This window comes from Capricornis sumatraensis, chromosome 14, assembly GCF_032405125.1.
Source record: "Capricornis sumatraensis isolate serow.1 chromosome 14, serow.2, whole genome shotgun sequence".
Classification (NCBI taxonomy): Eukaryota; Metazoa; Chordata; class Mammalia; order Artiodactyla; family Bovidae; genus Capricornis; species Capricornis sumatraensis.
Window position 1 is genome coordinate 50,421,291 of NC_091082.1, and position 27,994 is coordinate 50,449,284.

A 27,994-nucleotide genomic window follows, 5' to 3' on the forward strand; every position below is an offset into this window, starting at 1 on the left:
TAAGCTCAAAACCCAGAATTTTGAGACCAACATTCCAGTTCCTTAAAGAGTCTTGTTTGGAGTGGGGGGTGGGGGGGCAGGCGGGGGAGGGGGCGGTGTGCAGGGAGAGCAGAGATAACTCACTTCCCCTCACACATAGTGTTTAAGGGCCTTTAAACAACTTCCTAGCTTTCCAGAAAATTAGACATGCAAAGAATGAAAAGAATGCAAAGTATCTAATTTCTTTGTTTGATAAGCTTTTTTAAAATATATATTTCACAAAAAAAGAAACATCTTAAATTTCAATAAAACCAAGAGACTGTCTGCTTCAGACAATATTGAATTTGTCAAGATCCATTTAATCCCTGCTTACAGAAATACCATAAAACTAGTAATTTACCACTTTAATCTGTAAATCAGACTGACCCCAGACTTGACCTTAACCTGACCTTGTTTAGTCATCTCATTTCCCTTGTCCTTCATTCATCTCTTTCTTCCTCATTCTTTACTGAGGCAGCTAACTTCATAATCTAAGGCCAATCTTTCTGCAGCCACGGCCATGATCAGAACAGACCACAGGGCGCAAGTCCTCCCTGGTCTTCTCCCCGGGCCTCTTCTGCTGCCGAACACAGCTGATGCCAGGCTGCCCTGGGCCAAGTCGTCGGCCTTACACCTAGCGCTCAATTACCTGAATCCTAGCATCTCTGCTCTACTGTAAGAAAAGAAGCAAGCGTTCCCACTGGGGGCCTCCTTCACCCCCACTCCCACAACAGTGGGGCAGTCACAGGAGATCAGTCATCATACGGCAGCTGCTGTCCGCCCTGCCCCAGCCCCTCTCCGTAGGCCACTGAGCATGGCCACAGGGAACCTGTACCTTTCTTCTTAAGGAACGCTCTCCTGGTTGCAAGTGGGCTCTGGCGGACCCGAGAATTCTGTAGAAACTTCACTGCTGTGGCAATCTGGTAGGGGAAATAAAACAAAGAAGAGGAGGTAACGTCAACAGTCTACATTTCAAGATTAAGAATCCTACACATTTACCCCAGGTCCATAGAAATAAGCGCAATACTGGGGTCAAACTAACCAGTTATTTCTCACATGTAAAATCTGCTTAAATTAAAGACTCTGTTGGTCCCCTACCATCACTGGCTTCCTATATCTGGTTCTATCAAATCTAATCCCCTCAGCCCAGCTTTTAAGACCCGCAATAATCATTTCCTGTTCTCCCTGTTAGAGCTGACTCCTCACACCCCTCAGCAGGGAGCCCTCCCTGGCCACACTTACCCATGTCGCTCCATTTGTGTCCATGCTATGCCCTTTTTTCTAGAAGGCCTTCCCTTCCAGCCTCTACCAGTGTCAACACTGCACATGCAGCAGCAGCCCAGGCCTGCTATAGGCTGTTCTAACTCCGCTAAGTCTTCCCTGAATAAGCAAGCCATCTCTAATTTCCCCATTCTCTTCAATTCTTTGGTGCAGCTGGTGAGTGCCATATAGCTGAAGACACAAGTCTACTGTCTTCTAATGTTCAGGCTGCCTCCCCAGCCACACTGCTAGCATCTGAAGGGAAGAGATCAGGCTGCTTCTACAGAACCGGGCGAAGCAGTGAGCATCCACTGGCTGGGAAGACTTACATAAGTCACAGCCACTCACACTTGTCTCTCTTATGCAATGGAGACAAATTCTAAAGAGCCTTCAAAGGACAAATTTTAGGGTTTCATGGCTAAAAGCTGACAGACTAAAAGATTATCTACCTACCTCTGGAAATAATATTATTTAAAGAAATCTACGGATCTACAAATGAGCCAAGCAGGGGGTGGAAGGAAAACTATGGATTGTATTAACCTTCACATTACTCAGTGCACACGAAGTGTGCGCCTGCACACCGCCTGTCTGCTCTCTACCACTGACACTAGACTGATGGGTGGGAAATGCCAACCTGCCCCCATAGGAAAGGGGCCACTATAAATGACTATCATTATTGATCTCATCAGAAAAAGAACCACTTAGTTTCCAGGTACAGGTAAAGTCAACAGACCCTGAAGTTTCCTCATAAGTTGTTGAAAGAAAAAATTTCTAAGGGGCCAAATGTAAGGAAGTTTTCTAAGATTTTTCAAACTAAGGCAGCAATTGAACAGAGATTCACACAGAAAGTACCGTGACTACAAATGGAATACAAGCTACAAGTATCTTCTTCATATTTTATATGAACTTCATCATGAGACCAGACACACCTCTTTGGTAACAAAAGATAAATCAGAAAGGAAAAAAAAATTCAGGGCAAACCCCTGATGCATTTCCCCTGTGATCCCTTCACGGGAGGCTTGGATCAGACACTCTCCCCCAAGGACGAAGTCAGGTAGCCCCAACTCCCAAATTTGGGCCTGTCAGAGGTAAGACACAGAAGCATTCCTTGAGAATGATTAGAATCTGTCCAACACTGTGAACACTTTAACTACCATCATGAACTGCAGTGATAACCAATTGGTCCTGGACAAAAGAGAAATCGACGCTCAGGATTCTAGAACCTCAAAACTACATGCTCACTCCCGAGCCCCTCAGGATGCATCCAAATAGAGAAAAATCTGACAAACATCAACAAAATGGTTGCATTCTTATGAAGAGATGGGACAGGGGAAGAAAGAAGAGAGAAAAGGGAAACAGAATGGGGTTAAGGAGGGAGACGAGGAGGAGGAGGGGGTGATGGATGAGCAGAGGAGATGGAACAGAAAAGAAGGCAAACGGAAAAGGAAAGCAGCTAGGAGCCAGGAGGATGTGGCGAAGGAGAAAAACAGGAGGAGGAGAGGCTGGCCTTGGACTAGGTGGACAGTTGCACCATCCCAGGCCCCACGGGCTCAAGGCCCATCTGCCCAGATCAGGTGCCTTAGGGTTAATTGCTCTTCACCTGGAGAAAAAATACACCTTCAACATACAAGACAAGGATAGCGTTTGTATATGTGGTAAGCTCCACACACCCTGGGATGGGTCCCAGGTGTCAGAGGAACTGTGGGCAGGCAGGTCTTAAGCCAGTGATGCCAATGGCACAGCTCCTGACATTCACCGGTAGAAGCATAAACCTTTCCTTCATCCTTCCAAATTTTTCCATGACAGAGAAAGATAACAGAATCCCACCACTAAAACGCACAGGTTTCACCTTGCTTTTTTAATACAGTCCTTGGTATATGCATTTCTGGTCAGAGAGCAAAGTTCTGATGGGTTTAATGGTGCACTCAATGCAGTGCTTGGCGCATTCCATCAATTTTTTTTTTAAAAATTGCATCTCTTATTTCTTTAAATACATTAATCAGCCTGGTGTAGGCAAAACGGATCCATCGGACAATGCAATAAACATGAATTATCATCTATCCAACACGCATAATGGCTTAAAAATACATAATAGCAGGTGTAGTTTAAATGATTAGTTATTACACCTGTGGTGGGTCTGATTCAATTGGGGAAAATCATCTTTAATAGGTTAAAAGGTTTAGATCACCATGCTTTCCTTAAAGTGGCTGCAGAGAGGGAATGATGGAGTGCTCTGTCATTAGTAATTCATTTAAGAAAAACGTGGGGGATATAGCAAAGAACAGCATAAACGGGAGAATCCAATTTAAACATCAGGTAAAGCAGAAAACACCTTTTAAAAAAGCAAGATAAATGAATTTGGAAGGGAGGTGAAATTGACATATTTATTTTAACGGGAATTTGACAAAGTCCCGGCACACTTCAAACTTGCAAAAAATATGAACAATTTCTTTTAAAGTTTCCATTCACTAATTTCGAGCCATATAAAATAATATTGCCAAACACCTACATAAAGTATATCTGGGGCTTGTTTATGTCCCTCTTGATCTTTGTAGGAAAATGCAGGCGACAGGCAAATCGCATATTTAACAGCACCGGTATCACTACGCCAGATGCAAAAATATAAAGCATCCAAACTAACAGCTTCAACATAATGGGCTTTAGAAGAAAGATACCCAGATAAGCAGCTCCAACCATGTAAGCTGGACATACAAGAATGCCTCTCCTTTCACTAGCTATTTCTTCAGCTACTCTTTACTCTTCTCCTCTCTCCTCATAAGGACCTGGCACTTCAACAAGGTGGGGAAGAGCCCGTCCAACATAGAATTTTACAGCCCTTTGATTCACACATAGATGGTAGACGATTTCTCCAAACCCTTCCCCATAATGCAAAGGTTTGAACACGCCTAGATAACGGACGCTGTCCCCAGTTTGCGTCTTTCATTGACTATTGTTGGACACTTTTCATTAACTTCACAGAGCAGTTCAAGGGCTCTTCCCTTGGCGGAGGTCAGACAGACACAACACCCTTTTGTCGGATGAAATGACGGGGTGCCTGCAGCCTGTCCTGTATTATCATCTGATTTTCTAATTAGGAGATGAATGTGACTATTCATGGGTTATATTTGTGCCCAACTAAATTACATAAATTCAGGCCAAACCTTCCGCCTCAATGTCACAGATGTAAAACGGAGGCAGGAACGTTACTGCACCCGGTGTAGGAGTGCAGCAAGCCAAGGAGAACCCTGGTGAAAAGCTCTGATGGCGACGTGGAGACCACTTGCTGCTGAGTCCCTCAGAGACACAGAACTGGCCCTCCTTTCCCCTTCTCTCGCACCCCGAGCATTCTTAATGAGCGCAAGGCAAATTACCAGTAGCTGGTCTCATAAAAATAAAGATGACAAACTCAGAAGGAAAGAGAAGCAAAGTTTCTCATCACCCCGTTCCTGTGACCCGATGTTCTGTGTCCCACCCTCCCTCCCTCCCTCAAAAAGTGAAACAAAACCATCCTGTCATCATCAACTCTGCAATTTTAGGAAAGTTTGATGATTTTACTCTGTTCATCACTTAAAGCTAGAGATAAAACCCAGGTGCAAAGAGGAGGAGCAAATTCTTGCCTTGGCAGTGGGTCCACTGGAGTGACTGCCAGCAGCCCAGGGAAAAAGAGGGGACTTCAGATTGAAAAACATCTTTGGATCCAAGATGACTGGCCAATTGAGAGAGATTTGTGTGTGAGAGACCAGGATTTGCAACTGTATAAATCAATGGAATACAGTATACTCAGGGGCTATCTACAATGAACTATGTGCTGTTAAATGCGTTGTGCAGGGTAAGTAATCCCAGGTGAGAAGCAGCGAGGTTCCTGACAGTCCTCACTGAAGCGATGCTTCCTAGATGCTTTCCACTCTCCTACAAAAGATCTGCACACTATCATCTTCAGAATACACGCGGTATTTTCTGCACAAGGGAGAAGGGAGAACAGAGCTTGCCTAACAATGAACCTGGGGTTGGGGGGAGCCTGAGCACTCTGCACCTGACATGTAAACCTGATGCGCTGTCTCCAGTGACACTTACTTGGAATGTCACCAACTTCTGCACTCCTCTGTGCAACATGCACATTCATTAGCCATTTAAAAATATTAAAAACAGTCAAAAATTAATGACACTAACAACCAAAGCCAAGTCCTTTTTCACCCAGAGAGATCACAACTAGAGGGCAAGAGAAAACGATCTACAGGCGGACTTAAAACTCCACTCCAACACTGCTGCGCTACACATGCAGGGCTCAGAAGATCAAATTGCCTGCGAAAGGTTCCTATGCTCGTACTCTAAAGTAGATAGATACCCTGAATCCTGTTAACAAGTGTTAGACCAAAGCCAACTCGAGGTTTTACAAGAAGTGACTGGGAAAGCCGGGCAGTGCCTAGAATGAGAGAACCCTCTTCAAATGGAAACACTGCATTTTAGTAAGAAATCAGTACTCTGTCAGGAGTTCCTTGACAAATATGGTCATCAGTGGCACAAGGAAATAGTTGCAAAGCAGCTGTTAATCAGAGGAACACATCGTAGAACGCTGATGCTAGCACTCGTGAAAAAATGCAACGGGCTAATTATGAAGCCATATATCTCACTAAAGAGGCCGTGTTCCTTGAGATTCCAGGCAGAGCGCTCTCAGATCCAGGGTCCTAGGACAACATAATTCTGGTTTTCTGCATCCAGAAGCCTCCCTGACCTACAGATAAGGGTCCTGACCAGGCTCACTGCTCTCACTTCTCCACACTCTTTTTCAGCAGGGAACAGGCTGGGGAGTGGGGGAGGCAACCAGCCCGGAAACAGGGGTATCCCCCAACCACATTCCAAGATGCTGCACAAATACAGCAAAAATACAGCTCCTAAACCAGAGTACGAGAAAATCTAGGAGCATGCAAAAAAGACACGTCGGAATTACCCTTCTAATGTGGCAGGAGAGCACGTGTGTGAGAGCAGCAGTCAAAAAGAGCCGCCCCCAGCCGCCAAAACGAAAGGAGGAAAAGGCAGCAGCAGCAGCAATAAAACGGAATATAGAGACTGCTGCGTTTGAAATCGCCGAGGGAGAGAGGGAGTCTGGCGAAGAGCTGCTCTTAGGGTGTGAAATGCAACTCGGGGAGGCCGAGGGTCTAGAGGGCAGGTAAGAGGGGAAAGTTAATATGCAGAGGAAGGCTCGGTCAGCCAAAATTCAATACGATCCTATGATCCTCCGCAAGGACAAGGCACAAGGCTCCCCGAAACCAGACGAGTGCGAGTGGGGGGAGGGGCGCCACGACCGCGCGGAGCGGAGCCGCCAGAATGGCAAGAGGGGAATAACCTTGAGCTGGTCGTGGCCGAGGCCACCGCAGCGCGGAGCCAAAGTGCCCCCTAGCCGGGGCCGGCGGGCGCGCAGGCCAAAGGAGACGGCCGCCCCGCTGCCTTTTGCGAGCCCCGACCAAGTGTTTTCACTCCGGGAAAATGAAATGTTTTGCAAGATGAAACAGAATGAAAATTGAGGTTTTAGGTAATTACTAGTTGGCATTTACATATCACGGGCTGGTTCAACACCTATTCATTTTCCTCTTTTATTTTCAATTTTTTAAAATTGCTCATTAAAAAATGAACAGATGACAGTGACAGGGAAATTCCCCCCCTTTCTCCTTCTCTCAGGGTTACAAAATCGAGAGGTACTTTTCCCCCATTTATCTACAATTAACACGCACATGCAAAGGTACCTTTCGTTTACATGGAGGGTTGGGGGGGAGAGGAGAGGGGAAAGTCAACAAAAAGCCAGGAAGTTCAAAAATAAAGACATCGAGTTGTACTTGAGCCAGCCTCCTGCACCTGGGTGAGCAGTGCGCTTACAAGCGCCCTGACTCTCAAGGAGTTAAAGGAAAGAGCCTCTCTTTCAACTTGGAATTTCCTGCTTTTCGTCATTGTGTCCTTCCCATTGTTGACTTGGGTTACAACCCTATACTAATTAAGTCGTGGGCCCTAATTTCCTTTGTTTTACTTTACTCTGTTCTTTTGTTTTTCGCATTAAAGAAATAAAAGATCCCTGGTAGAAGTGCATGTGAGTTGACATGATAGAACACAATATATGTGGAGGCCTATTGTGTAAATCTGCATTTAGGGAATTCCACAGCACGCATTACTGACCTTAGTCTCACTTTAAAAACACTGATATATGCAGTAAGAGCCTTTATGAAAGGTGGCAACGTCATATGCACAATAACTACCCTTCAAATGAAATATCTGTGTTTAAATTTTTCTTCTTGGCCCTAGTTAAAAATATTGCATGAACTGCTTGTCAGAATGTTGGTGGTTTTGTTATTTTATTAAACTAGTTCTTCCAGAAATGTATGTGGAAGGCAACAGGCAGTATTTAGTATCAAGTGGAGTTAGTGATGGACAGGGAGGCCCGGCATGCTGCAATTCATGGGGTCGCCAAGAGTCGGACACGACTGAGCAACTGAACTGAACTGAGAGTGATTTTAGGCAAGGGTGACTAGGAAAGTACTCTGAGTGCCAACTTGCAGTGCAAAGGGAGCTGGGGCTTCAGCAGCAGAGCTGACACGCAGAGCTACCAGCGCGGAGGGCGACCGGAACCACGCCACAGAAAGCACAGTGGTGCACATGCTCACTGTGCGGGAAATAAAAACCCTTGTTTTCCAGGATGACGAGATCAAAGTTCCTTCTTAGGAAAGGTTGAGAAGGAAAAGGGTTCTCTCCTTGGGGAGAAAGAAAAGCAAATTTAAATGCCTGTCCCCACACATCCCCACCTGAATTTAGAGAGCAGCCCCTCTAATTTTTGATGCAACCAACAAAGCAGTTACCCAAAGAGGAGAGAAAAAAAGGATGACATTTGCCTTTTCCTTGGCTTTGAAATCCAACTGGCAGCAAATTGTTTGAAGTCTTGTTTAGAGAGGAAACCGTAATAGCCTCCATACTGAAAAGAGGAGGAAAATGCCATTATACACGGATCACAGTAGCAGTGACCTCAGCAGAGAAGGCAAAACGAGCTGGCTCCGAGTTGGAGCGTTGGCCGGCATGCTAGGAACAGAGTGAAAAAGGCTTGTGTGTGCCAGCAACGGGTGGCAAGCTTTGGGTGCTCAGTCCCAGGAGATACCAAGAAAAGGCAAAGAGTTCAATTTCCTCACATGGTGTCTTTCAGCAGCTTCTTGACTGCTCCTTCTTTCGGTTTCCCTTGCTGTTTTTTTCCATATTCTTCTAATTCCCCTGTACTGTTAAAGAGGAAGCAGAGAGCACCCAGGCTTCATGTTGTAAAATTAATGAAGGTGTCAAGCTGTTGAGTTGAATCACTCCAAAGGAATGTAATGACTCAGTGTCCAAGATGCTCCTGAAGAGGACTGTGAGCTCACTCTGTGGCAGTGGCTGGTGACTCCAACATTAAAAATATGTGGCTCCCAGTGCCTGGGACCTTCCTAACGACACCGCTGCCTCTACTTTCTAGTACCTTTCTCCCCACAAGTTGGATCTGATGCTTTCCAAAGGTTACTTCTAAACGCCAGCACCTTCGTGTGCTCAGCAGATAGAGCTTCAGTTCCCACTTCTTTTGAAGTTGGGCCAGATGGACCCTGGTGTGAAGCTCTCTCTAGTCATGCACTACTGAGAAGTGGGATGATCAGGAAGGGGGCAAAGAGAGGGTGCATCATGGCAAGTGACACCTTTGGGCATCAAGTCATCACCGGGGGTGAGACGCTGACTATGTGACCACCAGGTGGTGCAGGGCGAGGTCCCTGCATGATTGCTGAGCACCTTCTGCTCTGAGAGCAACAAGATGGGCCCCTGGATTCCAAGGAAAATGAGCTCTGGATCAGGAAATGCCGTCGAGCATCACCCTCCACACAGCACAAAGCTGAAACTTTGAGGAGTCACTAAATGGCACTCCTACCAGACATCCTACAAGGAAACTGAAGAAAGACAATTTTTCACTTTTTAACATTTCTAAATGTTAAAAAATAGATTTGAGGACTTCCCTGGTGGTCCAGTGGTTAAGAATTCTGCCTGCTGATGCAGAGGATATGGGTTTGATCTCTGGTCCAGGAAGATCCCACATGCCAAAGGACGACTAAGCCCATGAGCCACAAGTACTGACTCCAAATGCCACAACTCCTGCAGCCTGCAGGCTCTGGAGCCTGTGCTCCACAACAAGAGAAGCCCACACACCTCAACGAAGACTCAGCTCAGCCAAAAATAAATAAAGATCTGAATACAAAAAAAGAAGCAGTCACAGCTTAAAACAGTTAGAACCCGAAAAGACAGCAAGAAAAGAATTGGAAATGACACGTGGGTAGCCTTAAAATTGTCTTTAGATACCCTGATAAGCAGAAAAAAGTGAACAATTAAGGCTCAGTGGTAAAGAATCGGCTCACCAATGCAAGAGACAGGGGTTTAATCCCTAGGTCGGGAAGAACCTCTGAAGAAGGAAATGGCCACCCACTCCAGTATTCTTGCCTGGAGAATTCCAAGAACAGAGGAGCCTGATAGGCTACAGTCCATGAGATTGCAAAGAGTTGGATATGACTAAGTGACTGAACAACAACAATCCCAAACTCCCAGTCTATCCTTCGCCACATCTTGGCAATCACAAGTCTGTAAGAACAGTTTTACACTTCTAAATGGCTAAGAAAAACAAAAATCAAAAAAAGTCATGTGAAAATCATATGAACTTTGAATTTCAGTGTCGATGAATAAAATGTTACTGGAACACAGCCATGCTCATTCAGGGGCTTCTCAGGTGGTGCATTGGTTAAGAATCTGCCTGCCAGTGCAGGAGACGTGGGTTCAAAGCCTAGGTCAAGAAGACCCTCTGAAGAAGGAAATGGCAACCCACTCCACTACTTTGCCTGGGAAATCCCATGGATAGAGAAGACTGGAGGGCTACAGTCCATGGGGTCAGACATGACTGAGCACACACACGTACACTAAGACCACCAAATCCTGGTTCTTCCTGCTATTATTTTAGATTCTTCTGTGACCTAAGGGGAAAACTAGAAGAGTTCCAAAAGTATGATGCATAAGAGAAAAAGCTGGCACTCAAAAATCTTCAAATTTACAGTAAGATGACAAAAACAGTCAAGTGGAATCAGCTCCTCTCAAGGGAAAGCTGCCCTCTTCACAAGCACAGCAGCCCCTGGGAGGGCCCAGGGACAGCCACCCGCCAAGACAGTACAGTCTGGTAACCAGCTCCAGCAGCAAGGAGGGGGTGACAGACAGCAGACGTGCCTCACAGCCATGTGAAATAAGTTGACGGCCAGTTCAACTGTCTAAGAAGGGGTATCTAACATGGGCCACATGGCTCCAGATAACTTTAGCAGTAACTTGTCCACACAATGAGGGTAGTGCAGAGAGCAAGACAAGCCATGCCCCTGACATGGATGAGTGAGTCACCGTATTTCACACAGCTTTCAGAGGCACTGAGATAAAGACCACAGGACTGATTCTTGTACCCATGGTCAGATTTGTACCCTCAGACTGTCTTTAGCACCAAGATGCAAATCTGGAAGAGAATCTGAATCAGGAGACAGCGGTCCAAGAGACTTCCCTGGTTGCCCAGTGATTAAGACTCCACCTTCCAATGCAGGGGGCAGGGATTCCATCCCTGGTTAGAGAACTAAGATCCCATGTACTGAATGGTGTGGTCAAAAATGAAAAGTAAATAAATACTTTTTAAAAAGAAAGAGAGAGACAGAGAGGTATCAGTCTAGTTGCCTCCTCTGACAAAACCAATTTAGAAATTTTTAGCTCAGCAAAGGAATCCATAGCACACAGAAGGAATTAAATGGTAATCACTGTGGCTCTGAACTGTTCAGTAACCTTTCACTAAACACCATAAACAACCACAGCTTGCAACAAACAAACACACCTTCAAAAAAATAAATGATTCAGCAGAGGCCTATTATTAATAGACAGACACCAGAGCCATCTTGGCCATGAAGGTCTCCTACCTCTAAGGGGAAGATAAAAAGGAAAGTCTTCCTGTCCTACCTCTGATGCTCTTAGCAATCTCAGTCATCTAAAATGAGCATGTATTTTACTTACAATTAATGCAAGATTTAACCAGTTCTCACCATCATAAGATCAGTTCTATTGAGCACCCTCCTTCTCCTCCTCTAGATCAGTGGCAACTCATTTCTAAGTCCTTACCACTCTGTCTGGGGAACAGAGAGGAAGGATTAAGAATCACCATCTTGCCGTGCAATCTTCTTGATTCTCCACACCTAACTCGTCCTAGGGTAAGAGACTAAAATCACAAAAATCCCTATATCTCCTCAATTTGGCCAAAGAGTCCTGAGACGTCGCTCATCATTTTCTGTTCACTGTCCTTTCTCTCTCTCTTCTTGCCCGTTTAAACACATGGACACAGAGTTATTAACTTTTACAGGAAAACCAAATAAAATAATGTCGAAGCAAAAACGCGGTGATGTCAGGCTGCAGCTAGCACCATTCATTTGTGGGAATCTGATTAGCGCTCGAGTGGCAGCGCTACCTGGAAAAGTGCTCACAATCAAATAAAAAAATGATACCAAAACATTAACCTGATGGCTAAAAACTCCACATTTAAACAGTTAAAGTAATAAAGGAGCTTTTATTGAGTATTTTTTATATTTCATTATGCCCCAAATTGACGAGGACTCCCGGATACATTTTCTAGAGTTTTGGTTCCTTAAATCAAATGCTCTCTTGGACTTTTTTTTTTTTTTAAACTGAAAGGAAACAGCATTTCTTGTAAATCTGAATGAAAGGATTAAAGCTTCTCCTACAGTATCAATATCAGCAGTGAGTGCAAACACAGCCAAACACTGCAACAAACAGAAGCCTTTTTTGATTTATGTACTTTAATTCTCAACCTGCCCACAGCCAGCAAAGTATTTTCCTTCATGATTTTACCTTATGCAAACCCTCTATGTCCCCATTCACACCCATTCTGCTCAAAGACGGCTGGGAACAGCGGTGGTAGAGAGGCAGGCTAGAACGTGGGCCGGAAACCTGCGCGCGGAGCCCAGCCCTGATGTGCATGTGTCCTCGGACCCGGCCCCTCACACCCCCGCTCTGTGCCTCCGATTCCTTCATTTCTATAAAGGAGGGCTTGAACAGATGGCCTTCTGGACCCTCTAAGCCACATCATTTTATAATTTCCAAGTTGATTCCATCAGGCAGCCTACCTAGACCAGGGACACGGGTGAGGGTCAGGAACCAGACCCAGAGCTATTCTGGAGCTATTCCGGAGCTCAGCTCTCCAATCTCATCCAGCCAGAAATAGGAGAAAGCCAACAAAGATGGGGAAAGAGAGAAGGGAAGGGAGAAGACATTGTTGCTGCTAAAAAAAGAAATAAATTCCATATACATTACACATAGCAAAGCTCTATTCACACTACTTACTATCTATTTCACACAGAAGCTTAGTTATCTGGTGTCCAAATCACAGAAGATTAAAAACTGCAAATGAGAAAGGAGAATCAAGCCAGACAGCCAAGCAATACTCGCAGAACAAAGACAAGATAGTGAAAAAAGCCTAGCAACAAATATCAGGAAAAACTCGTCTATAAAAAGCAAACAGAAAACTCAAAAAGTTATCATTCCGGGGTCATTTGGCATAGGTGGAGTCATTCAGAGGAGAAGCGAATACACAACAGATCTGTACTTTAACAGGTTTGGAAAACAGCTACACTTAAAATACAATATAAACATTTACATCTAAAACGATGATACTGAGTCATCAGGATTAAATTATAGTCTTAGATACTCTACCTTATAAAGCGAGAGAAAGCGTATAACCCGTTTTATTTACTTCCCAGTTAAAAGTTTTACATGTTTTGTTTCCATATGGCTCTCAATGAGCATCTAAACAGTGTGGCTACCCAGAATGACTTATTCCAGGAGGGTGGCAGAGAGGGTAGTTTTCCTGAACTGAACAAAAAACAGTTTTTATCCAAGTTCAGAGTAAGAAACAGGAAGCCAAAGATTAAACAAGCTGAAGCTCCAACACTCTGGCAACCCGATGCAAAGATCCGACTCATTGGTAAAGACCCCGATGCTGGGAAAGACAGAGGCAGGAAGAGAAGGGGACGACAGAGGATGAGATGGCTGGATGGCATCATCGACTCAATGGACATGAGCTCGAGCAAGCTCTAGGAGATGGTGAAGGTCAGGGCAGCCTGGCGTGCTGCAGTCCGTGAGGTCGCAAAGAATTGGACACAACTCAGAGACTGAACAACAGTTACTAACCTTCACTGAGTCTACACAGAATACTAGGCAATTAAAAAACCAAGAACAGCAAGCAAAGATGTTTTTGCAGTTACAATCTTGGACAAGGACAGCCATCTGGTCCCATACATGACCTAGGACTTCCCTCTTCAACAACCTTGACAAATGACTAGCAAGCCTCCACTAGAATGCTTATAATGAACAAAGAACTCACTCTCTTAAAAGACTGTCAATTCCTTTTCAGGAGTCCTTCTTGAAACTGAGCTGAAATCTACTTTCCTGAACCTTCTATCCACTGACCCTAGTTTTCTGATGGAGAATAATACTAACTGATCTACTTCTTGAGACAATGCTGGATGAGGAAGGAGAAGAGGCCTCTGTCTCTTGGCTATCTTTTCTATAAAAGCATTTCCCTTACTCTGCTTATTAACTAAATGTGAACACCCGTTTCACTATATAACAGGTTCACAAATTCTGCTCTTAAGCCCGGTAAGAGCAGCCTTGCCCTTTCTGGGAGAGCCAAGGCTACACCTGTAATGTCAGAATGCATTAACAATAATAAAGGCCACAGTAATGCAAGAGACGACTTCATACAGACGTCATTCCAGGATGGCTAAATTCAATCAAATATGGCAGTGCTTCCTACAATGCTATGCTCGCCAGGGCCAGTGCGTATGACGTGGGCCCACTTACTGGAAGCTGCTGGAAACAGAAAGTAAGCACTCTGCTTCGAGACTGTAATGGACAGGGTTTTTTACTAGCCCGTAAGTGGTTTGCCATCTTTCTTTCCCAGGAATTACCTAGGAATTCATTTAACATCTACAGACTTCAAATGAAACTTCAGAAGGCTAAACGCACGTGAAGCAAAGGGAGCAAGGGCACCGTGTTCTCGCACCCTCGTCTTAAAGATACACGATCCTCATGGGGGAAACGGAAACTCCGAGGAGGTGGTAATCAAGAATTAAAGCCAAAGGCGACCTGGCCTTACTTCTAACTCGGTCACTAACTTCTTCAGTAACTTTCAGAGTTACTTACCTTTCCTGTTTCTCCTTCCTCATCTGTAAAATGGAACTGTAACTGCTTAGGGACTCACCAAAGTGTTACAAGGAATAATTAGTTAGCATTTATGTAAGACTTTTGATCTTCAAAGTAAGATTATTAGACTATAAAGTGAAGTAGATGTGGTTTGAAAAAAATCTTTTAAAAACATAAAATAAAGTATGCAAGCAAATTCAGAGAGGCAAAACAGGCTAACATCATCTCCCAAAGGCCAGATGTCTTCACCTCCATAGGCAGCCGCTTTCTACCCTAATCTGTATTTGCATGTAGAGACGAAGGTATAAGAACCTTTTACTGGCAAAACTAGAGAAGGTAGAACGAAGAGCGAAAGGAGAAAAGAGAAGGTCAGAGGAGAGGCAGTTAGGAAAATGTAAAAGGAAGGAGAGATAAGGAGAGAGAAAAATAAGGGGCAAGAAGGGAACAGAAAGCAGCAAGAAACAAAGAAAGGCAAATCCTAAAAAAGGAGCAAAAACAGCGAGAGGAAGAAACAGAGAGAAACAGAAAAGAAAACTTCATTAGGGAACAAATAAAAAGTGTTTTCTGTTTTCAAATAAAAAAACGTTAAATTTTTTTGACTTAAAAAAAAAAATCAGAGGACAAAGAGCAGAGGATAGAAAAACAGAACATAAAGCTTTAAGGAGTATGTCTGGAAACCAGAAAGCTGGAAGGGAAATCATTAGCAAGTCCACAGTGCGTCTACAGTGATACTGCGTGGATCAATTCATTTAACGCTGCCCTGTACATTTACAGAAAAGTACCTCTGATATAATAAAGGCTCATAAACACACAGAAATTGGGTTAGACCCGTTTCGAATTCCTGCCAAACAATGGTTCAGAAAAATGAAGCTCTATTTTAATTAGCTGGACTCACGAGTGATTTGATAACAGCAGATGCTGTCTGCATGCTTTCAGCTTGATGGGCTCCACATACATGAACTTAAGAGTGGTTCTGATGCAATTAGGTATTTCTTTCTGTTCCAACGTGCCAGGCCCTAGGACCCAAGCCTATGTGTAGCCCCTCCATGTTGCTATATTTATCTACACATTAATATTTCAAATCATGAAGACCACATACGACAAACAGAAAAGCAGTTTTCAAAGTCACTGGTAGGTAGACAAGAATATTCTCATGATGAATTTTCTCTTTCCACTGGAGAAAGAAAAGTTGGATAGCTGAGAAAAATCCACACAGGGCAGCATCAGTATAGAAATATTTAAAGCTAGAGCTGAAACACAACAGACTTCGTAGCTCAAAATTTGCGATTCCAGTCCAGAGCTACGGCAAAGGATTAGCGCACTTAATGCACAGGCTGACCTGGGACTAAGTGGCCTTCAAAATGTTCTTTGTAATCAGGCATCCTATTATAACCCAGCTTGCTGCTCCCTGAGACCGGCGGTGGTGTGCAGAACCGCAACCCTGCAAGCCCAGGTATTTTCACCAGGTGCTTTCAAGCTGGGCACCTGCCTGCCCCTCGCTCCCTTTCAAGCACTCTCTCTCCCAAAGAGCATTCTGTCTGCTTTTCCCATAGCACTCCCTGCCCTCTCTGCCAGGACGGCTCAGAGCACCACCACCCACAGACACAGAGCTGCTGAAGGACCTGCGTATAAAGCAAGAGCTGCTTCCAGCTTCAGACTCGCCTGATAGGAGGACCCAATCTGTTAATTATCTGTCAGTTTGTCACGGCTGGACTGAGAACCGGAGGACCGTGAGAGGGGGTGTTGCTGGCAGGGGGGGGCGGGGGGCGGCGGAGGAGGCGCTCTGCTGGGTGGTGCAGTACTCGTCCTGAAATTCTGAATCAGGTTTTCAAAATCCCCTGTTGAATGATGGGCGGAACAGAGGGTGAAAAAGACAAGAGGCCAGGGTTTTGAATCACTCAATTCGGACAGAAGAGGGGGCCGTGAAGCCCACCACCACCACCTCAAGCTCACAGGGAGAAATACACCCCCTCACTCTCTCTGAGAGGACAGAACGGACACAGTGACCTTCACACTAGCTCCCGTCCGCTGGCGCTAACAAGCTGCACACTGTAAATCAAGGATGAAATCCCAGTGCCAGGAAAGCGAAGGAGAGACTCTTCTTCTGGGAGGGCCCACGGATGCCGCCTGCCTCTGAATCAGCGTTTCAGGCCGATGTGTGGAAGGCAGGCAGGAAGCTCCGTGCCGGCAACTGAAGGAAAAAATATGTATTTATTATATATAGTAGGCCTTCTTCAAAAGTTATTTATTTCACAAAACCACTCTGCTAAATAGAGGTTTCAATCTAATTGGAACTGCAATTTGCATATTGTAAATGCACCAAGTGACAGTCTTTGAGACTTCTGTTCTACTCCACAGTTTATGGGTTTACAAGCAGTAGATTTCCCAACATACACACATGCAAGAATGGAAGAAAAGACTACAGAGGAGTATCTTTTAAATATATATATCGTACAAAGCAGTTTTTTTCAGCCCTTCGCAAACCCCTGAGGAGGGGCAGAGGGCTCAAGCTGTGAAATGGGGAGGACGCTTGCAATACCCTCCAAGGAGACAAAGCCAATAGGGCGAAAGGAGGCTGGTGGCAGCTGCAGGTTTGCTTCCGATCAAGTGTTTGGGCACACAGGTCTCTAGCGAGCCCCTACTCACCACGTGTCCCTTCCTTCCTTCCCGGGGGAGGCAAAGAGGGGACCCCCACTCAGCTTAACTCTCTCCACTCCCAGCCGCATGCCAAGTGCACGTTTGTCTGTGTCCTCAGTCACTTCCATCACGACCGACTCTTTGCAACCACCATGGACTGTAGCCCACCAGGTTCCTCTGTCCGTGGGATTCTCCAGGCAAGAATACTGCAGTGGGTTGCCATTCTTCCTCCAAGGGATCTTCCCGACCCAGGGAGTGAACCTGCGTCCTGTACTGCACGCGGATTCTTTACCACTGAGTCACCTGGAAAGCTTCCGTTCACATCCCAAATGAGCCATGGTTAATTAACAAAGATGCAAATAGTCACAGACTGAAATAAAGGCTTTCGACAAGAAGTAAAAAGAGATCTTACAAATCAAATAGGAAAAGAAAAAAGAAAAGGCAGAGACAGAAAGCACCCAAAGCAAATGATCAAGATACTGACAACTGAGGAAATGAGAAACAGAAGGGACTGGTCAGGACTTCCCATAAAGGTCTACCATTTTCTGTTTGTACCTCTGTGTTCATTACCAAAGCTGATTTATGACAGGAGATACCGTTCTGGGAAGAGAAATGGGTGCAAAGATTCTGGAGTCCCATACACGCCCAAGACTTATCTCCTTAGACTGCATCCAAATTAATCTGCTCCTTGTTCCCCTCACTCACTTCAAGAAGAAATAACTTTTTCAAAGACGGCATCCCTAGAGCCCAAAGATATCCCCCGCTTCCTTCAAAACAAAGCACCTTCTAGTTTACAGCAACTCCTTTCTGCCTTCCATGCTCTGATAATACCGGCCTCTCTGTCACAGGGTGTAACCTTCATTAAAAAAAAAAAAAAAAAAATCAGAGCTTCAGCTTCCCATTAAAAAAAAAAGAAAGATAGGAAGAATAAATACGAATTTGAAGGGGAATTCTGCCAAAACCCGAACCTCCCAAATCTGGTTCAGCCACATTCTTGCCCACAGCCTGTACTTCTCGGTGCCTCCCTACATTTTTCAAAATGCAGCTGCACAGACCTCTTAAAATTCAGATTTCTAGCACCTATAATTACAGGGCGCTCGAGCCAGGCTCCTTTAATTAATGAACCTGACTCCTCTCTCTTCAAAAGGAAATCTGCATAAGGGATATATCACAGGGGTGACCTGACCCCTGATCGGCGCTTTCTGCTCTCTCTGTGTGATGGCCACCAGCACCCTGCACCCCAACGGGAGCGTGAAGTTGCCCCCACCAACCCCTGCGTCCTGCTTCCATGGACGATCCCAGTCTGGCACCAGACTATTCTGCAGTTAAGGCCATAAAACATCTCATGGAATTTAAGGGAAGAGAAGGAAGCTTTCCTGGGTGTGACCAACAAAATCCAAAGAGAATGAGATTTTCCTAGCTAGAGCGCGCCCCTGGTTTCACCCTCTTCCCTCTGCTGGGATGAAGAGCATGGGGTGCAGCCAGCTGCCATTGTTCAAGGCTGGACAAGCAACAGAGGGAACAGACTGGGCTTGGAAAACTCCAGAAAAGAACACAACACAACAGGCCTGGAACTGACATGCATCCCAAAGCTGAAATAAGACTGGTAAGAAAAGCCACGCCTCTTTAAAGCTAAACAGGTGGAGAAGGGGCATAATGTTGAGGATACTGTGCACAAGGTCTGGAGAAGAATTTGAACACATTCCAAGGACAAAGTACCGACCTCAAGTTCCCAGGCGGTCCTCACAGATCCTGGACACTACTCCTCGCTAAGTCAATACCCGACAAGTGGTGTTTAAAGAACTGGCTCTCCTTCTGGCTGCTCTGGGTTGCACAGCCCCACACTGTTTGTACCTGCTGCATGTGCCAGGACAGTCTAGAGCCGCTCTCCTGAAAGTGGCTAAAAGCTGGCTCATAATCATGTCCGCTGGAAAGCAGGCGGCCCTTGGCTGCAACAAAGATGGGAAATGGTAGCAAACAAAGCCACAGATACCAGAAAAGACCAGGCCTCAGCCAAATCAAGGCAACCCCACGTAAAGCTGCAGCTAGGAGATTCGAGATCCAGATCTGAGAAGATGCCAATGCATTTGGCAATAATAAAAACAGGCTTGGTTCAGTCTCCACCATCTGACAACCTTTCCTCAAGGGTCCCTTGGGCCCCCAACAAACCCAGAGGGGCAACATTTGCTTTACTGACCAAACAAACATCTCTCTCCTAAAAGTGGCAGCGGTGGTGCAGTGGTAAAGAATCGGCCTGTCAAGGCAGGAGAAGCAAGAGACTTGGGTTCAATCCCTGGGTCAGGAAAATCCCCTGAAGGAGGAAATGGCAACCTACTCCAGTATTCTTGCCTGGAAAATTCAATGGACAGAGGAACCTGGCAGGCTACAGTCCATAGGGTCGCAAAAAGTTGGACACGACTGAGTGTGCACACACTTAACGCAACTCCTACTGGTAGACTTAAAGTTCTTGGACCATGTACCTGCTGGATCATGGAAAAAGCAAGAGAATTCCAGAAAAACATCTATTTCTACTTTATTGACTATGCCAAAGCCTTTGACTGTGTGGATCACAATAAACTGTGGAAAATTCTGAGAGATGGGAATACATGACCACCTGACCTGCCTCTTGAGAAACCTATATGCAAGTCAAGAAGCAACAGTTAGAACTGGACATGGAACAACAGACTGGTTCCAAATAGGAAAAGGAGTACGTCGAGACTGTATACTGTCACCCTGCTTATTTAACTTCTATGCAGAGTACATCATGAGAAACGCTGGGCTGGAAGAAGCACAAGCTGGAATTGAGATTGCCGGGAGAAAGATCTATCACCTCAGATATGCAGATGACACCACCCTTATGGCAGAAAGTGAAGATGAACTAAAAAGCCTCTTGATGAAAGTGAAAGAGGAGAGTGAAAATGTTGGCTTAAAGCTCAACATTCAGAAAACTAAGATCATGGCATCCGGTCCCATCACTTCATGGCAAATAGATGGGGAAACAGTGGAAACAGTGTGAAACTTTATTTTGGGGGGCTCCAAAATCACTGCAGACGGTGACTGCAGCCATGAAATTAAAAGACGCTTACTCCTTGGAAGGAAAGTTATGACCAACCTAAATGGCATATTCAAAAGAAGAGACATTACTTTGCCAACAAAGGTCCGTCTAGTCAAGGCTATGGTTTTTCCAGTAGTCATGTATGGATGTGAGAGTTGGACTGTGAAGACAGCTGAATGCCGAAGAATTGATGCTTTTGAACTGTGGTGTTGGAGAAGACTCTTGAGAGTACCTTGGACTGCAAGGAGTTCCAGTCAGTCCATTCTAAAGGAGATCAGTCCTGGGTGTTCTTTGGAAGGACTGATGCTGAAGCTGAAACTCCAATACTTTGGCCACCTCATGAGAAGAGTTGACTCATTGGAAAAGACTCTGATGCTGGGAGGGATTGGGGGCAGGAGGAGAAGGGGACGACAGATGAGATGGCTGGATGGCATCACCGACTCGATGGATGTGAGTTTGAGTGAACTCCAGGAGTTGGTAATGGACAAGGAGGCCTGGTGTGCTGTGATTCATGGGGTCGGACACGACTAAGTGACTGAACTGAACTGAACACAGAGTCTGAGGTTTTCCAAGTTTCTCACACACGATCTGGGCTATAAAATGAAGCTAAGCAACTACTGGAGAACAGCACTGGGGCTGATCAATGAAACCTAGTCATGCTGTCCTAGCCGCTTCGTTCTTGCCAGAGCACATTACAGTGTAGGTATCAAAAATGAAATTCAACCATTTCTGCATTCTGCCAGAAAAGGGGGCTCTAATGTTCCAGTCACTTTCTGCCATTGCAAACGTGATTTTGTAAGCAAGGGGGGAAAAAACAGTAACATCAGTCCATCCCATGGTTAAACCCTTAGATTAAAGTGAGGCATGACCCCTGCCCTCGGAGTCTGACTCCATGGCACCTGTCTTGCTTCCTGGCATGGCAACCTGCCACAGTGATGCCTGGCACCCACAGGCTAACACACTCCATCATCTCTGCTTTCCCACTAGGTCTGTCTCTGATCACTTCGCAGCCTGGATCCAGGGCCCTCGGTGTTGGAGAGGAGCTCCAGGCTGAGAGCACGACTGGCTGTGAGGAGCCAAGCGCTTCAGTGTTTCAGAATCGCAGGCAGCCAGAGCCTGCTGGTGAAGGATTTTTTTAATTTAGTTTGGTTTTCCAACCAAGACCTTCTCAGAGTTCACTATTCTTTGAAGTGGAAGCATTTAATTTTCTAATAAACAATTAGAAGTACAGGATTAGAGAGAACACCAAATCGAGGACGAAGGTCAGAATATGCAAAAATAAGGGGCTGGCAGGTAGCAGAGTTCAGGAATGTCCAGGGATTCTTGGCACGGGAGCTCACACCAGCCAGCCAGGCACTCTCTTTCCAGGGTGTCTCAAGGGGAAATCACCCATCGATCCTAGGACACACTCGCTCCAGGACCAATCCCTTACCTCAGAACAGCCTCTGCCTCAAATTCCTGCTTGCGCTTTAATGTTTAAATTATTAAATGCATTAATGTATTTACATTATTCAAGTCTTATGTGCATTTTTCTAAGATAATTTATGTATAAGAGTTTGAATGTCCATGACTGTTAATGTCTACAACCCTTCCTGTTCATTATTGATTCTGGAAGAAAAAAAAAAGTCAGAGTTTTAATGCCTTATTTTTAATGTATTAAGAGTCTGAATAAGTGCATTCTCTTTTTTCTTTTGTAATTTCATAATTTAAGTAGTGCATTTATTAAACTGACACAGTATGAATTGTGGTGAAGCCTGGCACAGCTCCACGCTGCGGGAGCAGCCGGCTGGAAGATGTGCCTGCGCCTCACCACCGCCTCACTCACCATCATCTTCCCACCTCCACGCAGCCAGCACGGGCCGCCGGGAAGCTGAAGGTGCAGGGCACATTTAGGATGGGCAGGGAGACTTGCCGTCCTCCTTGCCCAGGGCCTCTCTCCTCATTAAGTGGGTTTCCAGAACGCTGTGGAGCTGCCTCTTGGTTTCTTTTAAACGTGGAACTTTTCTGCTCATGGAAGTCCTCCTCTGGGATGCTCCAGGTGATACTCAAACACAGCACACAATTTTCAAAAACAAAATCAAAATGCCCAGCTTACCATGGTGGAAACAGCCAACAAAACAGCTGCTTTTAAAGAGGCAAGAGAGGGGAGGCGTGGGTCTCAAAATGCAAAACATCTCAAACAAACCAACAACCCTCCACTTGGGCAGAAAAACAACTTTCTTTTGAAATCCAGTTTCCCCAGCGTAACAGCCCTCTTTCGACAACAGACAATAGAGCGACAGTGACACCCAATGGCCTATGAGTTCAATTCCAACTGAGCGCTCCCCAGGGTATGGGTCTCGAGCCTGGAACTCCTGAGCCGACACAGAAGCTCAAGGAAACATCAGCTACTCATCAGGAAGCTGAGGCACTAATGCAGAAATTTCTTGCTGCTGCACGGAACACACGTAGATGGTATGAGCACACGTCAGTACAGTCTCTTCCTGGTGGGTGCTGTGAGCACATGTACACATGTGTATGGACACACAGAGGCACAACACGGGGATGCAGCAACATTGAACAAATCAACCTGGAATGGGAGAAAGGGTGGCAGACGCACCTCACTGCTGCCTTAGAATCTGACTCTGCCATTCGAATGTCATACGAACACACATACATACAACATAAATTACATGTACACATTATATAGGTTTTTACTATATTTTCTTTTTTCTTTTTTTTTTCTGTTTCTTTTCTTTCTTCTTCTTCTCTTTTTTGGCTACTCATTACCATTCTTTAACTGTTACAATTTATATCAGCATATAATGTTAAATAATTACAGGGAGCGAAGCTCACTCTAGTGAGGATATAAACGCGCTGTGGGAATCTACAGATTTAAACAAATAACACTCACAGCAGGGGGTGAGCGGATGAATTAGCATTAATATCCTGCCTGGGAGATCCCAGTGCACTGGTACTGCTTAAATACAGATCTTTTCTGTAACAGTCAATATGACAGCTCCCGGCAATACGGCCCCTTTCCTTTTCCCAGTCAATATAGCAGCCAGTGAAAATAGAAACGTCCCTATAGCAATCAATATAGCAGCCAGCTAAAATAAACCCTTCCCTTTTAAGGGCTATATAATAGTCAGCTAAATGGAAGAATTGGCACCCCTGCTGGATAGCTCAGCAGAGAAGCCAAGGAATGAGCACGCCACAAGCACTAAATGCTCCTTCTGCTCCTCTCAAAAGGGCTCTGCCCGGGAAGGGAGAAGACATCCATAGGTAGGGAATCCAGAGGGAGCCTGCAAGAGACACTCGGCAGGCTGCTCCCGGTCCAAGGAGTAAATGCCCAGGTCATAAGCGGGCCACAGGGCACCCCTCACTGAGGTTTAATTCAAGTGGCCAGGAACTCTAGAATCCTTGTCCAAACTGTCAGCTGGAAGGAGGGAATGTGTCTCTCCAGTGGGGAGTAACTTGACTTGAACCCCCTTGTGCCCCCGCCCTGCTCCCACCCTAGCCCCACAAGGGAAGAGTATTGAGTAAACAGCCTGTGGTTTTCTGTTTTCCAGCAGCATGAAAAGCGATTGTGTCAGAAACAGACATTGAGCCAAGTGGGTTAAAACACAGCATTCTATGTTGAGTGCTGCCCAGCAGACAGACAGAACTCATGCTTGAAGCTCACAGCCGTCAATCTGTTAAATACTGTAACAATACCATATCTTCCCCCATTCACAGCATGGAAAATAGTCTCCTTCCTTGGAGATATGTAGGAAAGGGGTTTTCTCACAACACAATTCAGAGGACGGCTCACTTTGAAGGCCAAAACAGACCAAAGGCATTAAAAAAAGAAGAAGAAGAAAGAAAAACAAGGAACATTTAAGAGAGGTTCCTGTGCATTTGAAGTTGTTGTTCTTTTTCATTATAATTAGCTACTTTTAAAATTGGGCTTCCCTGATAGCTCAGTTGGTAAAGAATCCACTCACAATGTGGATTAAACTTTTAAAATTAGTTCGGTAGGATTTATGAGTTTGATAAATGTGGAATATAACTACTGACACCAGTGCAGGATTCCCACAAACATTCCTGAAGTAAATGCTGGGGTTCAGTTATGCTCCAAAGCAGATGAACATCAGGGACCCACCCTCCTTCATTAAAATTCCACAATCTGTCTGCCCTCCTTTGGGTAGATCCATGGAGGGTCCCTGTTTCCCTGGCCAGGTGTTGAACACCCAGTGATGCTCCTGTCATCCATCAGGTGACTCAATCGAGTGCCACAATGTCAGAAACTGCTGGGAGAAAGATCCAACAAGTCCTGGTTAGAGAGCTCAAGTCCTTAAAAATTTAGATCCTGACACCCCACCTCAGCCGTGAGAATGAGCAGGTGCTCTCTACTTCAGGAATTCCGGATAAATACCATCTCTGGAGAGAAAACCGTTAATAAGATCAAGGCCCCTCTCCCTGCAATCAACCTCCTGATGTAGGAACCCTACCGGCTGTCCTAGGAAAGCCTGGAGATCTCAGTCACACTGTGAGCCTGGTACCCACTCAAGGGAGGAAATGGCTCTGTGGGGGAGACCCACAAGTTTGCAAAAGGCAGTATCACAAAAAGTGAGCTACTGTTATGATTTGACGTGGCACTTAGCTTCTAGAGCTGAAGCCAGTGAGTACTTTATAAACTTCAATGTATGTTTCCATTTCTAAACCACACATATAAACTGTGGGGGTGGGGGTGGGGGGGAAACTCTAAATCCACAGCAGTAAACCTGAAGAGAAGTCATGATGTTAACAGAGACCACTTCAACTACAAAGGCGGCGGAGCCGGGGGCGGGGCGATGGTTCCAGAGAGAAAGAGGGAGAGAGAAATGAAAGGGAAAATAATCATGAAAGGGAAGCAGAAGAGAGAGACATGAAAGAAAAGATCAGAGATAACAAGAGAGGTAACAAAATAGAAAAGGAAGACAAAAACCTGACTTTGGCATTTAAAGGTTTCAGGGCATTTTATGAAATGACAGTTGCAATAAAACAAATAGAATGGTGAGTCATCTGGTTTCCAACTTCTGAGTCAAAAGGAGCTGTTTCTAGACAAACTACAAAGCAGCCCTGCTGCCTGCACACTTAATGATGCCTATCATTGCTTCAGAGCAGGATGTGGGGAGAGCACCGGGGAGGGGGCAGTGAGCACTGTCTCTGCTGGTCCCCGTGTCACTGCGAATAAAGACTGTCAAGATTTAAACCATAATAATGGAAAGGCTATAAAGGTCTCAGCTATAATGCTTCCTCTGACGATCCCTTTCATAAAATGCCCGCTTTATGTTGCCTGCGTGGTGGGGGTACACTAAACATCTGTGTGTGCGCACGGGTGGCCACACTGCACCCCCGAGTCCCAGCAGGCAGCAGCAGTGCACCCCAGCCCCATGGCTCATCACCACCACCTATGTAAGTGAGGACACACCCACACACGCTCCACAAACGTGTGTGCAGTGCCTACTTCTGCCAGGAGCTGACGGGTAAGGATATACGGCCACCCCAGACAGGCAGGGTTCAGCAAGGGGGCTAGGTGCCAAGCCTCTAGGAAACAAACAAACAAAAACTGTCTTCTGCTTGGAAATATGGCCATGCATCACAGGGGCTCCTCTGTTACTTCAGCACCAAGCAGCCTGACACAAGAGCTTGGCAGCCTAACAGTGAGACTCAACTTTTCCCCGTCCTGTGCCAGAGCCAAGTGGATAAGCTGGAATACAAACCAGATAAATGCTCAAAGAGGACCAAACTGGGCCCCCAAGTGAAGACGTGCCTTCACTTGGACTCAGCAGATGAAACTGTACAGAAAACCACTGGTTTTGAGATAATCTTTTATCTGCAGCTTACCACCTAACCATTCCAGACATCAGGGAAACACACAGAAAACAGAAACGGAGTCTCTCCACAGAGACACTTTATAGATGAGACAAAGGGGCAGGAGCTAAGAAAGAACAACATGGACGTGAAAACTACACGCAGGGATAAGATGAGGTTGAAATGTGTAAACTGGGGAGACTGTGTGATGAAATTAGGAAAGCCAAGGTAAGAAATCAGGAGAGGACCCATCCAAGTCGAGCCCGACTCGGGACAGACGCAGAACGAGAACTCAAGAGTGCTAGGTGGGCAGCCAGGGCCAACCACAAGCCATCCCTGGGCTGCTCTCCCTGTTGATCTATGATTGGTGAGCCTGTGACGGAGCTACCAATTATCGTTAGGCCCCTGTATTTAGTTCACAGACAAAGGGAAGCAGGAGAGACCAGTTAGTAACAAGTAAGTAATGGCCACTAAAATACATTGTATTTTACTGAGCTGCTTCGGCAGGAAAAGCCATTCAGAAAATAAAAAGTGAAAGAATAAAATAAGCTGGAGAAACTCAATTTTCTTCTCCCTTCCTCCCAAAGCCACACTTAGGATAAAATGAGGTTTGTGCAGGTTAATCCTTATGAGGTAAGAAAAAAATGATTAAATACATTAAAAAAATCAATTGTACATTAAACCAAATCCAGGAACTGTGAAAACAAACACTACAGCGTGCCTCCAGCCGGTATTAGCTCTGCCAGTCTGGCCAGCGGGGGATACCCCACCTGCCTGAGCCCGCTGAGTAATGGAAGCTGAGCGGAAAGGCCAAGGAGAAATACAGCTGGGAGGGGCTGGGTGGGGGGAACCACAGACCTGGATTTTACTGGAATAAAGTTATTTCTAGACATGAGAAAGGAAGAAATAAAGTGTCTTATAGATGAGGCTCTGGAGACCAGGCTGAATTCCTCAAAAATCCAACAGAAATAACAATGATGACAATAACAATCATTTGATAAACAGAAATTATAAACCACTCCACTGTTGAATGATCTGCCACTACTTCTAGTTACTTCTGCTCATGAGCAGATTCTATTAACTGCCATTTTTCAGAGAAACAACGGAGAGTGAGCTGGAGAGGTGAGGTGAGGAGGCCTGCTGTGTCTCTGAGGAAAGCCACTCATAGCCGGCAAGGAAGCTCCCATCGGTCCCCAGTGCACCAGGGGCCTGGGATTCCTCGGATGAAAGTCCGCAAGAAGGCAGAGCCCAGGAGCGGCGGTCACCGGCTCCTCCCACAGTGGAGTCAGGACTGAGATTCTTAGCTAATCCTAAATAAACCTCACAGGGCTGAACCGGCGCAGCCAATTTGCTTCTCCGTGTGTACTGTAACCATCCGGTTCTGCCTGCAACCGAACCTTCCCCTTCCATCACTTGCTTCAGCCACACAACTGGAAGAAGATCTGAGAGTTGGGGCTTCTGCATGGGGGAGTCAGTCTCTCACTTCAACAAGGCACAAGTTGGCCATATGGCTCGTGGGCCCCAAAGTCTAAAAGGACTGACAAATCTGAAGATTCCTCTTTAATGTGCTTATGCAATGAGTCATTGAGAATGAAGAGAAACCTCTGTCAGCCCGGCTTGGGGTGGGGATGGGGGGGTTGGGGGAAGTGAAGGGACGTGCTGACAGGCAGAACAGATAATCAACCACATGAGAGCAGTGTTCCCAACAGAATAAAGACCCGTGTTCACGGGGGAAACTTTCAGAACACCAACAGTACTGGAGCGGGTTATCAATGGCAACAAGTAAGATGTGACAAAGAGATTTCACTCTCTTGAAGACATCTCTAGTCTCTTATCTTCAAAGCAAGTGGCCTTTGCTGCCTTAACGGACAGTGAAGGACTTGTGACTGTTGATGGAGACACAGATAAAGGATTTACCTGAGGGGCAGGGAAAGC

At 45.6% G+C, this 27,994-nt stretch overlaps 1 protein-coding gene across 1 annotated transcript in view; it reads right to left on the reverse strand.

The window, feature by feature from the left end:
• Positions 1-27,994, reverse strand: part of PEX14 (peroxisomal biogenesis factor 14) — a 139,838-nt gene that overhangs the window by 88,189 nt on the left and 23,655 nt on the right. The window contains exon 3 of the mRNA XM_068986123.1: positions 854-938. Coding sequence (XP_068842224.1) covers positions 854-938 — 85 coding nt within the window. The remainder of the gene's footprint in view (positions 1-853; positions 939-27,994) is intronic.